Source organism: Propithecus coquereli, unplaced genomic scaffold, assembly GCF_000956105.1.
Source record: "Propithecus coquereli isolate 6110/MARCELLA unplaced genomic scaffold, Pcoq_1.0 Scaffold193, whole genome shotgun sequence".
NCBI lineage: Eukaryota > Metazoa > Chordata > Mammalia > Primates > Indriidae > Propithecus > Propithecus coquereli.
The window spans coordinates 875,985-890,607 of NW_012144190.1; the positions used below are offsets into that span (position 1 = coordinate 875,985).

General features: G+C 59.9%; 3 protein-coding genes across 3 annotated transcripts; all 3 read left to right on the plus strand.

The window, feature by feature from the left end:
• The first annotated feature begins 2,276 nt into the window (after positions 1–2,276).
• ZNF580 (zinc finger protein 580) lies at positions 2,277–4,739 on the plus strand. Its single transcript, XM_012643055.1, has 2 exons — positions 2,277–2,501; positions 3,773–4,739. Exon 2 carries the CDS (start codon positions 3,785–3,787, stop codon positions 4,301–4,303), a length of 519 nt encoding a protein of 172 aa, XP_012498509.1. The 5' UTR covers positions 2,277–2,501; positions 3,773–3,784; the 3' UTR covers positions 4,304–4,739.
• A 271-nt stretch (positions 4,740–5,010) lies between these two features.
• Positions 5,011–6,514, plus strand: ZNF581 (zinc finger protein 581). Its single transcript, XM_012643056.1, has 2 exons — positions 5,011–5,121; positions 5,908–6,514. Exon 2 carries the CDS (start codon positions 5,927–5,929, stop codon positions 6,512–6,514), a length of 588 nt encoding a protein of 195 aa, XP_012498510.1. The 5' UTR covers positions 5,011–5,121; positions 5,908–5,926.
• A 1,411-nt stretch (positions 6,515–7,925) lies between these two features.
• CCDC106 (coiled-coil domain containing 106) lies at positions 7,926–12,832 on the plus strand. The gene is made up of 6 exons (XM_012643226.1): positions 7,926–8,618; positions 9,301–9,375; positions 9,520–9,627; positions 9,725–9,901; positions 11,599–11,811; positions 12,396–12,832. Exons 2-6 carry the CDS (start codon positions 9,345–9,347, stop codon positions 12,710–12,712), a joined length of 846 nt encoding a protein of 281 aa, XP_012498680.1. The 5' UTR covers positions 7,926–8,618; positions 9,301–9,344; the 3' UTR covers positions 12,713–12,832.
• Positions 12,833–14,623: the final 1,791 nt, after the last annotated feature.

Below are 14,623 nucleotides of genomic sequence, written 5' to 3' on the forward strand. Positions count from 1 at the left end.
TGAGTAACGGCTCAATAAATATTGATCATTGTTGTCATTATTTCTGGGGATAGTGGTGGGTATGGGTGGAGTAGAGTGGGTGTGGCAGGTGTGGCTGTCATGGATGCAACTAGTTATATGGGCCTGAAACTCAAGAGAGGGATCTGGGTGGGAGGCTCAGATTGGGGAATTGTCCGAGTAAACCAGTGGTTCTCAACTGGGAGTGACGTTGCCTGCTAGGGGACATTGGGCAACGTCTGGAGACATTTTGGGTTATTGCCATTGGGGCTTGGGAGAGGATGCTACTGGCATCTGGTGGTTGGGGGCAGGGATGCTGCTCAGCACCCCACAGTGCACAGGACAGCCCCCCACAATGAAGAATACTATGGCCCGAAATGTCAATACTGCTAAAGTTGAGAAACCGTGGTGTAGACAGAAGGTGTGGTTGAAGATACATGAGATGGTGATCCAGGGAGTAGGAAGGAGGACAAACTCAAATGCCTTAAACGTGCAGGCAGCTGACCAGAGCAGGGACAGGCCCCTTACACCAGCCATGCCCTCTCATGCCCCACCCCCGCAATAAAATTACTAGAGGAAGAACTTACAAGGCAGTGCAGTGTTCAGTAGGAATAAAATTCGAGCCACATATAATGTTAAATTTTCCAGTGGCCACACTATAAAAAAAGTGAAAAGAAACAGGTGAAATTAATTTTAATAACATACATTCCTTAACCCAGTATATCCAAAGTATCATGCAAAATGCAATCCAACATTAACATTATTTGTGAGATCATTCGCATTCTCTCTCTCGTTTCTTTTTTTCTTGTACGAAGTCTTGGGAATCTGTTGGGTATTTTGTGTGTGCACAGCGTATCCCAACGCAGAGCAGACATTGAGTGCTGATCGCCTTGTGCGCCTGGGGGCTGCCATTCTGAACATGGAAGCCCTAGGAGATCTTTAATGTTAGCTTCATGTCACAATTGTTGGATCACTTGAAGGTTTTCTGGAAAAGGTGGCTGCTTTCTCAGTTCCAGCTGGTTGTTGCCACATGTAGAAGTGGTTTTCGAAGTGTACCTGGGAATTTGAATTTGTGTGGGCATCCTCTGGCTTTTAGAACATTGCCCCGTAAAATGTTTAAAAAAGAAAACCCCACAAAACCTCGTGGCCCTTGGGCCACCAGTTTGCAACTGGTTGAGGGGTGGTCTTCAGATCTGTCCCATGAGGTAGGTAGCTACTAGTTACACGTGGCGATTTAGATTTAAATTATGGGAAAGTAAATAAAATTTAAAATTCAGCTCCTTGAGCCACATCACAAAAGCGCAGTAATCCCACGTGGCTAGTGACTGTCGTATTGGACAGCGCGCAGATCATGGAACATTTCCACCATTGCAGAAAGTTCTGGTGGACCGCTGTCTAGGACGTAGCTCTGGCTACCACCCTCCTATTCCCGCAGGGCCCCCAGCCGTCCTCAGCACTCTCCCCGCCTCGCCACTGCCTGCTCCGAGGCAAGCGGCGCGCCCTACAAGTTCACGGCAGCTGGAGGACAAGCTGCGGGCGCCAAGCTGGGCCCGGGCGAGGGGTGCGGCTCCCCTGTGCAGCTGCAGGGCACTCGGTGCTCGAGCCCTTGGCGTGCGCGCCTTCCCCCCGGGCCTTCGAGCGCCCAAGCGATCTGAGCCCCCGCGCCGCCCCACACGCCGGCCCGCTCTGCCTCCGCCACTTCCGGGACGTCGCGGCTCCGTGGGCCTCAGCTTCCCCGTCTGCCCTGTGGAAAGTGCCACCCTTTCCTACTTCCCTGCAACATCTTGCCTTCTCTTGCCCTCAGTTTCCCCAGGTGCCCACTGGAAGTATCACCTTCCCCACCTCCGTATCTAGCAACATCTGGCCTTCTGCAGACCTCAGTTTCCGCATTTGCTGGAGAAACATGGCTTGTGCTACATCAGAGCAAACGGCTGGCCTCTGGACCTTGCGTTCTCCGTTTGCTCAGCCCACAGAAATATCCCTTCTCCTCGCCCTCTGCATTGTGGGTGGCTATGCCTGAGCAGGCAGGGTGGCCCAGTGGAAAGAGGACAAACTTGGGCGGGCCAATTCCTTATGGGACTTCGGGCAAAAGACTTAACCCTGCTTAACCTCAGTTTATTGGCCGATCTCCGTCAAAGCGATTGAATTATTCCTGTTCGGGAGGTGGGAGGAGGAACAAGGGGACTGGCTTCTTTGGCGGGTCCCGCGTCTCCAGTCCCCCTGTCCCCCGGGGGCGCTCCATAAAGACGGGCCTTTGGGAACAGCCGCCTCAGAGGCGGCGGAACCTTCGCGCGGAGTTCGAGCGTTTCCGGCCGGCTCCCTTTCCCAGGGACGCCGCCGCCCCTCGCGCCCCCGCGCCCGCGTCCCCAGTCCCCGCGTCCCCGGCGCCGCCGGCCCGGAGCTGCCCGGAAGTCTCGGTCCCGGCGTCGGCGCTCGCCAGAGGAAGCCCGGGGCCGCCCGGGACCTCGGCCTGCTCCTCCGGACCCGAGAGGCCGCTGCACCGGGTACGGGGGCCGGGATGGAGGGAGGAGCCTGGCTCGGGGCCGGCGCCGAGGCCGGGCAAGGCTGGGGGCAGTGAGCTGGGGCCTTCGGCGGTGGGGGTGGGGTGTGGCGGGGAGGGAGACTGTGGGGTTCGGATGGATGGACGAGAGGAGAGTAAGAGGGCCGCCCCAGGGGTTGTAGCCGCATGGGAGTATGGAGGGCGCCCGGACGCTGGTGTTCACAGGAGGAAGAGGAGCAGAGTGAAAGGAGAGGGGTGGAGGGGCCGTGCTATGTACAACAGGGGGAGGGACGCCCCCCTCCCCAGAGTTAAAGACGAGGAGAAATAGAGATGCCAGATGTATCTAGAAAGGAGGGAAAAAGGGCTTGAGAGAGGTAGAGTAGGAAAGGGAATCTAACGGTCCTGGTACCAACGGTCCTGGTATGTATAACGGAGAGTGGAAAGAGGCCCCCAAAGGGTAGAGAAAGAAGTAAACATGTTAGCGTCATATGGAGGGGTGGAGGCATCCTTAGGGGAAAAATAGCAGGTAGCAAGATGGGAGGGGAGCCCTGGGGTGTATAGAAGGAAGGCATTTGGGGCATTCTAGGGATGTATAGATGAAATAGAGAGGATGCGTTCCGTAGTGGGGAGAGGATGGCGAGACCTTGAGAGACAAAGTGTAGGAACAGGATAGCGGGACCTAGTGAAATGTGGGGAATTGGGTTAGTGGGGCTCTGGGATGTACCTACAGAGGAAGTGAGAGAGGCCCTCAGGCATCTAGTGGGACGGAGATCTGGGAGTGCCTGGAGGCTGATGGGGGGCGGGGGAGAGAGGATGCAACCTGAGCTGGGGCTGGGCATTGGGAAGAGAAGAACTGACAGATTAGAGACCTTCCGGAGGAGCCCCGGTGTAAAGGGGGATGTAGTTCTTCCTGGGGTTACAGAGAAAACAAAACAAAGAGGGAAATAGACTTGGAGATTGATTGCCTGCTGGGGGTGGGGGAAGGGGAGGGAAGGTAAGGTAAGTGGGAGGACCACGCCCTCAGACCAGACCTGGGGGCTGAGGGGAGGAGCCTGGAGGAAGGGCAGGTTGTGGTGGGGTTTTGCAGTTGGGGGCCATTCTCAGTGCAGGTTGATGGAACCTGGGAAATCTGGACTGGACTCAGAGTTTTTATTTTGTTGGGGTCAGTGGCGCAGAAAGGGTAACAAGCAGTGAGATGGGGACGCTTTCCCTTTTAGGAAGCTTTTCCTAAAAGGAAGTGGCGATTTTAACTTTTTTCCCCTCCGCCGCTCCCAGCTGCCGCTCCAGATGCTGCTGCTGCCGCCGCGGCCACCCCACCCTCGGTCCTCCTCTCCGGAGGCCATGGACCCACCGTCCCCCAAGGCTCCCCCTTTCCCCAAGGCGGAAGGCCCCTCCTCCACTCCTTCCTCGGCGGCAGGGCCCCGACCCCCGCGGCTGGGCCGCCACCTACTCATCGACGCCAACGGGGTCCCCTACACATATACGGTGCAGCTGGAGGAGGAGCCCCGGGGACCGCCCCAGCGCGAGGCGCCCCCGGGAGAGCCCGGCCCTCGCAAGGGCTACAGCTGCCCAGAGTGCGCCCGTGTCTTTGCTAGCCCTCTGCGGCTGCAGAGCCACCGTGTATCGCACTCGGACCTCAAGCCCTTCACGTGCGGCGCCTGCGGAAAGGCCTTCAAGCGCTCCAGCCACCTGTCGCGGCACCGCGCCACGCACCGTGCCCGCGCCGGCCCACCGCACACCTGCCCGCTCTGCCCACGCCGCTTCCAGGACGCCGCGGAGCTGGCGCAGCACGTGCGCCTCCACTAAGCTCGAGACCCGGCCTGTGCTGCCCTGCCCCTCTCTGGGCCACCAAGTCTGACCCACACAGCGTCACTCCCACACACACTCCCTGGTTCTGAGGTTACTGCCTTATTCTGGGCCTCAGTTTCCCCATCTTCCAAAAGGAGAAGCATCATTCTTTCCCCCTTTTTCTAGCTGTGTGATGTAGACCAAAGTCATTGCCCTTCCCTGGACCTGGGAGCCAGTCGGAACTGGGTTCCGGTCCAGCTGTGCTGTGAGCCTTTGCAAGTGAAGTGACCTCTCTGTGAGCCTTGGTTTTCTGCTATCTGAAGTGGTGAACCGGTTGTTGTCCTAGAGGAGAAGAGATAACAAAAGAGCACGGGCACGGTCTGGTTCATTTCTGTATCTCCCCCACTTCTGCTCACGACCTCCACCCTTTGCTCAATAAACATTCCGCACTCCATTTTTAGGCTCTTAATTGCGCGCGCGCGCGCGTGTGTGTGTGTGTGCGCGTGCGTGTGTGTGTGAGTGTGTGTGTGTGTGTGTGTGTGTGTGTGTGTGTGTGTGTGTTGGGTGTGGGGGGATGGGTGACCGGACCTTGAGCACCTGGGAACCTTTCTCTGGGAATGTGTTTCCGGCCGGAGGTGTTTAGCGAATGCTCAGGCGCCCCGCCCCCACCTTCCTCCCCGGGACCCTCTTCTCTCTCCCCGGGTTCTCTCTCCCTTTACCCGGCGCCGCCTGCTCCTAGGGGACACCCGGAGGCCCCCGTCCCGCCGCCGCCTGCAACTACGAGGGCATCCCGGGGCCATCTGGAGTCGCCCGGACCTGAGAGGCTGCTGCACTGGGTACGGGGGCCGGGAGGAGGGAGGGAACTGGGAGCGGGCGGCGGAGAGGGGCGGGGCCGGGTGGAGGAATACCTGTGCACGGGGCTGGCGTCCAGAGGGGGCTGTTCTGGGGCTCCGAGGGGCCCTTCCGAGAACTTACATAGACAGGCTCAGAAGGCGAGGGCCGCGGACCCGGGAGTGGGCTCCTGGAGAGCGCAAGGACCTAGAAAAAGCTGGGGTGGTGGTGGATGGGCGAGGACTAGAGAGAACCTGGAGGTAGGTAGGTGGGTGAGGGGAGGGGGCACAGAGTTGTTCAGGGAGGAGGCTAGAGGGCGGGTTAGAGCCTGGGGATCCTAAGGTTGCAGTCCACTGGAGTAGGCTTGGCCTTACGTAGAGGTGGTAGAAAACGCTTGTGAGCGGAGTGTATAGGATGGACTAACACTCAGACCCAGGTCGAAACCATATAGAGGGAAAAGAGGTCTGGAGATCTACGGGGTGGGCTACTCAGTGGCCTGGGGAGGGCACACGGGGGAAAGAGATCGAGGGCCTCCTGGCTGTGTATGGAGGGTAAAGAGATCCTGTGAGTACACTAGGTGGTGGGGCACCAAGGATAGGGTAGGTTTTCAAAGAAGGGAGACCCTGGGAACGTTACAGAGGGTCACTGAGTGGAGGGGTGGGTAGAAGAGAGACTGACGGGAGGGGGATGCGGAGGTCCTGGGCCGGGTATGTAGAGGGCAAACAGTGGAGCCTGTGGTGCTGAGCGTCTCTCTTCTATGTAACATTCTCCTCCTCTCTCCCCTGCACCAGTCCTCAGCCACCCCTCCGGATGCTGGTGCTGCCGTCCCCTCAGCCCCTGGCACTTTCCTCTAGTGAGGCCATGGACGACCCTCCCCGTCGGAAAGGCCGGTCCCCAGAACCTGGACCTTCCTCCTCCACAGGATCTCCCCAGACTTCGTCCCCTCCGAGGCCCAATCACTACCTGCTCATTGACACCCAGGGTGTCCCCTACACAGTGCTGGTGGGTGAGGAGTCACAGAGGGAGCCAGGGGCTGACGGCACCTCAGCCCAGAAAAAGTGCTACAGCTGCCCCGTATGTTCAAGGGTCTTCGAGTACATGTCTTACCTTCAGCGACACAGCATCACCCACTCAGAGGTGAAGCCCTTCGAGTGTGACACCTGTGGGAAGGCATTTAAGCGGGCCAGCCACCTGGCCAGGCACCACTCCATTCATCGGGCAGGTGGTGGGCGGCCCCATGGCTGTCCGCTCTGCCCTCGCCGCTTCCGGGATGCAGGTGAGCTGGCCCAGCACAGCCGGGTGCATTCAGGAGAGCGCCCGTTTCAGTGCCCACACTGCCCTCGCCGCTTTATGGAGCAGAACACGCTGCAGAAGCACACTCGGTGGAAGCACCCGTGAGCTGGGCTGCTGAGTGCCCCAGGTGCCATGGAACTCAGGGGGACACCTGGTGCCTGGAGGTTGGCTTCCAGGGCCCTGGACATAAACACAGACCAACCTCATCCTGGAGGCCGAGCCATGCCTGAAGGAGGAGCCCGTGAGTAATCTTCACGCCCTCCTGTTTCGGAGCTTTGATGGGGATGAGACCTCACACGGAATGGAGTCCTCTAGCCTCAAAGACATCAGATATTCCATGGCCATGGTGAAGCCTTGACTAGAAGGGTGGGTGGGGGGACAGTGCAGTGTGTGGACATGCTCTGGCCCCGTAAAAGTGGCTGGGGCCATCGTGAATCTATATAATTTTTTCAAGGCCTCCATGCTGATGTTGGGGAAAGGGGCCCCGGATCTGCCTCCCAGTGCCCAACCAGGCCTGAGACTGGACAAATAATAAACATGTTTCCCACTTTGAGCACTTGACGTCTGTTTTTGGAGACAGCACCTTGGAGCATGTTTGTGATGGCTGCTTAGCAGGGAGACCCCAGCAAGTGCCTGGTCCACCGCAGGCCTCAGCTTGCCTGGCTGAGGAATGAGAAGGTTGGCTTGCATTGGAGTTGGGCCCACCTCAGCTTCTGAAGACCTGTGTCATCTGGGAAGAGTGTTTTTAAATTAAAGAAAAAACAATTTTTTTTTTAAAACCACAATCCACTGCAACAAACACACTTTATAGGGCAACCCAGTATACAGATAGGCAAAATATATGTGAAAAGTTTCTTTAACAATAGTTACCTTTGGTATGTGCAGGGCATGAGAATGTTTCTTTCATTGACATTATTTTTTTAACTGCTGAGTCCATCCTACTTTATTGAATTCTCCACCCGGGAACCTGTAGATTGAAAAAGACCAATCTAGGGCAGGTGGCTCCCCCTGGACTTTTAGATCCAGGTTGCAATTTATCTGTGAAGTCAGTCGAAGAGGGGAGGAGTGTGGTCACAGCTTTCCAGGTGGTGCAGACATTTAGATTCTCCCTCCACAGGATGAAAACCATGCTCTCATAAGGGCTGGTGGAATTCCAGAGCATGGAGCAGGAGGAGGAAGACAGGCGGAGTTGAGCCTTAAGCTTAATAGACATCTGCTTCCTTAATTCATTTTCCTTTCTTGTCTATTTTGTGCCAGGCACTGTGCTAGGCCTCATTTCTTCTTCTGACCCCCTTTTGGGCAGAACGAATCTCCCATACGTATTCCCCAGGGTGGGTAAGAAGCAGAGGCAGTGTTTAGAACCACCATCCCATCTCAAATACTACTAAGTGCACTGATCTTGAGCTCTGACTATGGCGGGGCGTTGGGCTGAGCTTTTGCGTGTGTCATATCACGGCAGCCTCGGAAAGGAATTTAGAAGGGATTATAACCTTCCCCTTCTACAGGTGCGAAAATAGGCTGGGGAGCAACAGGAGCGGTCAGGACAGGAATCCAGCTCTGCTCCAAAGCCAGCTCTTAATCAGCAACATGGGCGTGGGGGTGGTATGTTCCTGGCCCTCATTTTCTGGGAGGGGGTAACACTCCATCCCCATCTTGGCCTTTACATCCTTTGGGTCTGGCTGTGGGAGACGGGGCAGTTGGGAGGTCTGCACCAGTCAGTTCCTGGAAGATCGCCAAAATGAGATCTCCTTTCGCTTCAACTTTCCTGGCTGTCTCACGCACCCCTCTGCCTTCTCCCGGGCCACTCCGCGCATCGCCACCCACCAAGGGGACCCCCGGAGCCGCGCCAGCTCTCCAGGATGGGAATTTCGTGACGTTCCCTGCCTGGGCTTCAGCGAGGGCGGGGTGGAGCGCCGTAAGGGGCTATCACGCAAGTGCATCCCCTGGCCTCCGCCGCAAACGGCGGTTCTCACCTGGGCCGGGGGACTCCTGGAGGAGGAGCGCCGGCCTGGCGAGACCGGTCGAGTCCCCGCGTCTCTACCCGCCCCGCCGCCCAGTTCCGAGACTCTCATCCCCCGTCCGCCGCCCCGCCCTCTCGCGGGTGGGTGGGCGCTTCCCTCCGCTCCCCGTGACACTTTGCAGACGCTCCCCGGCGCCGGGCATGGGCGCCGCCGCCACCATCGGTCCCCGGGCAGGATTCCGCGCGCGGGTGGGTGAGCGCGGGGGGCCCCGGCCCCTCGGACCCCGGGCATCCACGGGCGGGGGATGGTGGCCGCGTTTGCACCCCTGGCCGGGTGCATGCCCTCGCTGGGACTTATTTCCACGACTGCTCCCCCTCCCACCCGCGGGACAAAGGGCGGGGGCGGGGGGCACATCCCCACGCGTGACCTTCCTTCGTACTGCGCACGCATCCAGCACCCCCCACCATGGGGGAGGGGTCCTGGTCGCCCACGCGAGTGCGGGGGAGGGGTGTGGGGCTCCCGGGGCTGGGGGAGGCACCGCGCGTGGGCTGGGTCTGCACGCTGTGGTTGGAAGTTGGGGCACAGTTTCCCCCCTGCACCCACCGCTTCTTTTGGCCGAGAGGTGGCCCGTGATTAGGGTCATTCCCAGGCAGGCCAGGGTGTACCTGTTTAGTCCACTCCATGGGAAACCAGCAATTTAGGGCTCCAGCTCCTTTTTCCCTCAATACTCAGGAGCCCAGGTCCCCAGTCCACTTCTCCCGACCTAGGTGTCTGGGCCCCCAGCACCCTCATTCCCTAGATTCCAGGAGTTTGAAACCTCACCTCAGTCCTGGAGTTCAGGCCCATAGGTCCTTCCTCTCTCACTTCTGAGGGGCCAGGGCCCCCGAGTCCATCCACGTCCCTCCATTTGTGGCTGCTGTTTCTGTCCAGTGCCCCTGAGGCGCTCAGCTGCCGGGTCCGCAGGAAGCAGAGCCATGAATGACCGAAACAGCCGGAGGCGGACAAGTGAGGAAGCGGGGCCCCCTTCCCTACCCTTGTCCCAATGTGGCCTGCCCACCCTGCCCCCTCCTGCCCAGGGCTGCTGTGGTTGGGGGTGGCCAGAGGAGGCTGAGGAATTCTCTGGGGTGACCCCGGGCCTCTCCTCTCCAGTGAAGAAGGATGATGAGGCCTTCGAGATCTCCATCCCCTTCGATGAGGCGCCCCACCTAGACTCACAGATCTTTTACAGCCTGAGCCCCTCTCGGGGAAACTTCGAGGGTGAGCTGAGGGGGTCAGGGAGGGACTGGAACCAGCAAGGTGCCGCTAGAGCCCTGGAGTGTGACCTGTGTCCCCTGCTGCTCCCTGCTGTCCCCAGAGCCTCCGGAGGCTGCGTCCCCCACCCTAGCCCTAATGAACAGCGTCAAGGCCCAGCTACACATGGCCCTGGAGAGGAACTCCTGGTTGCAGAAGCGCATAGAAGACCTGGAGGAAGAGAGGGACTTCTTGCGGTGTCAGTTGGACAAATTCATCTCTTCTGCCCGGATGGATGCAGGTGGGGGGGGGCGCCGATATAGTCCCCTCCCTGTCCCACTCCTGGGCATTCTGGCACCCAGATCAACCACAGGCCTGAAGCCCCACCGCTCGGCTGGCTCTGTGGGGGCCTGGCATCTTAACCTCTCCACTAGCCCTCTGCCTGTTTTGGGGACCCCAAGCCCAGCTTCCTTCTTGCTTGATGTTCAAGGTCTCTCATCCCCAGGTACCGTCTATCCCCTGCCTTCCCTGTTGGCTCCCCCAAATCTCACCAGCCTCAAGCACCCTGAAGTCTGTTTCCTCAGCCCACAGTGCCTTCAGGGACTCTGGGACCCGTGTCCAGGTTCCTTCTTCCTGACTGCTAGGGGCAGCCTCCCTCATCTCCACCCTGGTCCTTTGTGTTTCCTCAGAGGCCTGCTCCTCACCTCTCAGCCTGGTCTTGGAAGACCAAGAGTCCAAGCATCCAGCCTTGTCCCCAGCCCTGTTTGACACCCTGTCTTCTCACCCATCCTGTCCCACACCTTGGCTAATTAATGCTCCTTCCCAAGCAAAGACATCAAGTCCCTTGCCACTGGACTCAGCCTCTCCCCTGGTGGGACCTCTTTGGGTTGGGATCTCAGCATCTGTTTTCCCCCATACCCTGCCTCAGAGTTTCTGGGCAGCCTCCACCTGCTTACCCGGCACTGCTATAATTCCTGACCAGTAGCAGCCCAGGGAGCTCTTACAGCTGATATTCATGCTGTCCTAAGGCCAAGCCAGTTTACAGCGAGTATTTTCTTCTCATTGGTGGGATGCCGTGCCCTGCTTGCTAATATATTTTGAGCACTACACTCATCCCCTTCCTCAGGTGGTCAGGGCTTTCCTTTGCCAGATCTTTAGTCCATGTCTTGGAGTTCACTCCCCATGGAAGCCCCCGTGGGCCCCTTGCAGCTCCCTGGCTGGGAAGTCCCCTCAAAAGCTCCCACATCCCTGTGAATTCACCCCTTTCCCTCAAAAGTCTGGGCAAGGGGCTTGTGGTCTTTTGGTGTTTAAGTTACTAGGGACCCCAGCCTCTGGGTATCCAGCTGTTCCTCTGCTCTGGAGCCTGGGTCACCACCAGCACCGTCTCCTCACTCTGACGATTCCATCCTGGGCAACTTGCTCCCTTCCCCCACTGTTCGGGCCCCAGGGCCTCTGGATTTTCTCAGTGGGGACCCTATCACCAGACCTGTCTCCTAACTCACCTTTTGGAGGACTGTGGCTGACACTCAGCTGGCTCCCTCCATCCAGGCAGAAGTGGTCACCTTCCCCAGCCTGCCAGACCCAGAGCCCCCAATATCTCAGGGTCTGCCACGCCCCCCAGCCAAGGTCTTGCCTGCCTCCTGGGCTTCCAGACTCCACTCTCTGGAGGTTCCATCAAGTCCCCAGAAAGCCCCTCCCCTACTGTGGGAACGCCATGTAGTCACAGACCCTCCTGGGATCCCTGGTCCTGGTCAACTCAGTCCCCTCCCCCAGACCGCTTACCAACTGCCCATGACTGCCTCCCCAAAACTCCAGCCGGTTCTACCCTTTCCAGCCATGGCCTGCGTCTATACTCCACTCTCTGTCTTTGTGTCTCGTTGGGGACTCCAGTTTGGGGACTTGGCTTCCAGGCACCAAGGTCCCCTCTTTTCCCCCTGGGATCTGTGATGTGATGTCTGGTCCCACAGTTCATGTGTGTGTGTGTCTCTCTCTCCCCAGAGGACCACTGCCGGGTGAAGACCGGGCCCCGGCGAGTGGAGGGGGACAGCCGGGGTGGGGCTGGGGGCGAGGCCTCTGACCTGGAGTCAGCAGCCTCCTCCCTCAGCGGAGCGTCCGAAGAAGGCAGCGCCAGCGAGAGGCGGCGGCAGAGGCAGAAGGGAGGCGCCGGCCGGAGGCGCCTGGGGAAGCCCAAGGCCCGGGAGAGGCAGCGGGGTGAGCGGGGTGCGTGGGGCGGACGCTGAGCGGTGTGGGGCGCGGACTTGCTGTGTGTCCTCCCGAGAAGCTCCCCTCTCCTCTCCAAGCCTTGGCCTCCTTAGCTGTGAAAAACCAGACCTGGCTCCGCTGCCCCCCATCCAAGTGTGGTCCTGGGTTTAGCTTCCTCACACCTTGGGCCACCCTCACCAGCAGTGCTACCTTGGGCACGTCCTTACTCTTCCTGAGCCTAAGTTTCCTCATCAGTGAAAAAGGGGAGGGCGCTGGAACCTACGTGACTGGGCGGGGTGGGAAGGGGCAGGAGGGGGCTGTGGCTCAGGTGGGGGTCTGGGAACTCTTGGTTTAACCCAGTCTCTGCTCATTTCTCTCCCCATCCTCTCTGGGCCTACCTTCAATTTCCCACTGGCCCGAACTCCACCTGCACTTGTCCCGTCTCCCCTTTCTCGTGTTTTCCGTGTTGTTCTCCATGTCCTCCTGGACTGGGCTCCTTATCCGTCCCGGCCTTGGCCCTTCCCTCCCGTGCCCATTCCTTTCCTCTGTGCGCCCCACCTCGTCTCCTCCGCCCCCCACCCGGGGCCCCGCAGTGAAGGACGCGGACGGGGTTCTCTGCCGCTATAAGAAGATCCTGGGCACCTTCCAGAAGCTGAAGAGCATGTCGCGGGCCTTCGAGCACCACCGCGTGGACCGCAACACGGTGGCGCTGACCACGCCCATCGCCGAGCTGCTCATCGTGGCCCCCGAGAAGCTGGCCGAGGTGGGAGAGTTCGACCCCTCCAAGGAGCGCCTCCTCGAGTACTCCCGCCGCTGCTTCCTGGCCCTGGACGACGAGACGCTCAAGAAGGTGCAGGCGCTCAAGAAGAGCAAGCTGCTGCTCCCCATCACCTACCGCTTCAAGCGGTGATGCCGGCCCGGGTGCACGAGCCGGGCGCTCCGCACGGGGCCTCCACGGGCGGGCGGCGTCTCTGCGCGCGCTCCTCCTCCTCCCGCAGGCCCCCACTCCCACCCTGGGGCCCGTTGTATATAGCCCTGTCCCCTCTCCCCCGCCGTCCTAGCATCCTCCGCATCCTCCGGTGGGAGGGGTCCCCCTCAGTCAGGCTCCCCAGAGCCGCTGCCCCTTACTGAACACGGCGTCCCCGCCACGCGGGCCGCGCCAGCCCTGCCCTCGCCGGGCCCCTCGCTCCCGGGAACGCTGGCTGGCCGGGTGCCCCTCTCTCCGGGGGACGCGGGGGAGTCTGTGTATGCCCCCCGCCCGGGGAGAGGCTGGCCCGCCTGTTCCCCTGCCAGGAGCTGCCCACCCACATTCCCGGACGGACCACTCCCATTCCACGTGAGACAGAGAATTATTCAGAGAATTTAAATTAAAAAAGAGACGTGAAAATTTGGAATAAACTAGGCCTCAGCCTCTTCCTAGGAGGGGGACGTGCCTGGGAAGGGGCGGCTGTCGCCTCGGAGATGGTGACGAGGCTGGTGAGCTGGTTCCAGGGAGCGGCGGTCAGGCGGGAAGCAGGGAGGTTGGGGAGGACAGGGTGTAATTAGCCCCTTGGAGGCAGAGGTGGGAGGGGGAGAAGCAGCTGTGCCCCAGGAAACCCGGGGGGGGGCAGAGCTCTGGAAGAGAAGTGTGGACACTTCCCGGCTGGGCTCTCTGGAGCAGCGGCGGGGCGGCAGGAGGCGGGACTCAGTGACCTCCAGCCGCGGCCACCTCGGGGACCAGGGGCTGTCTGGGCGGACGGTTTCGCCGGCCCACCAGAGGGCGGTAAGGAGATAGTATCATTTTATCGGACGTATTTTCCAAATGTCTCCTGCGCCTGCGCGGTGGGAGGGACAAGAACACCCTTCCTGCGGTTGCCAAGGCAACCAGGAGAGGGCGGCCTTGCCCAACGGTCAGGAATTCGGTGCCTTCCCTCCAGGAAGGGAAAATCTCCCGCACGCGCACTGCGGACTCTGGAACCCGCCCCCTCCTTACTGGAGCAGTGAGGAACCTCGCCGCGGACAGATTTCTACGCAGGCGCAGAAGCCCGTTTCGGCCCCTCGGCTTCCACCCTGCACAGGCGCACAAAAGTCGCGCAGGCAACCTCCGCAGCGGCGGCGCGCACCCTTCGCTCGCTGGCTGCTTTTGTCTCACGCAACCTTCTCAGGTCTTCCGCCAGGTTGGCCCTTCTTTTCTTCCATTCTCCGCACCGGGAGAGCCAGGTGCTGAGAGGCGGGACCCCGCCCCCTTTTCTGTATCCCTTTCCCTGATCCATCTTGCCTTCGTCCTCCCTCCCTTTTCTGTTCCCGAGCCGGAAGGAGCCGAAGCGTTGACGGAAAAATCCGAAGCTGTGCCCCTTGAGTTAGGCCTTCACGAAGCGGAGGCGGAAGGAGCCGAAGTTCTCCGGCAGGGGAGGAGTGAACGAGTGGAATCTCCGGAAAGAGCCGAATCTTGGAATCGAGCGTAATCTCTGGAGGGACCCGAGGGCGAGCACCGGAAACCTTCGGCAGGGGCCGAAGTCCGGGACGGTTAGGCTTGTCGGAAGTGGACGATTGTTTGGACAGGGCCGGCGGAGAAGGCGGGGCGCGTCTGCCGGAGAAGCCAAAGGCTGGGACGGTTTGAATTGTCAGAAAACGCCAAACCCTTAGAGCGGGCTGGGCGCAGAGGAACGCGAGGACCCGCAGAAACCTCCGAACGTTGAGGAGCTGATCTCCGAAAAGTTACGGAGACCTGGGAAGCCGGCAAAACCCTCGCTTCGGGTGTTGTCGGAAGCAGCCGAAACCGCCGCCTGCCGACCCCTTCAAGCCACTCGCCGGAAATAGCCGACGCGCTTCGGAGCCAGGC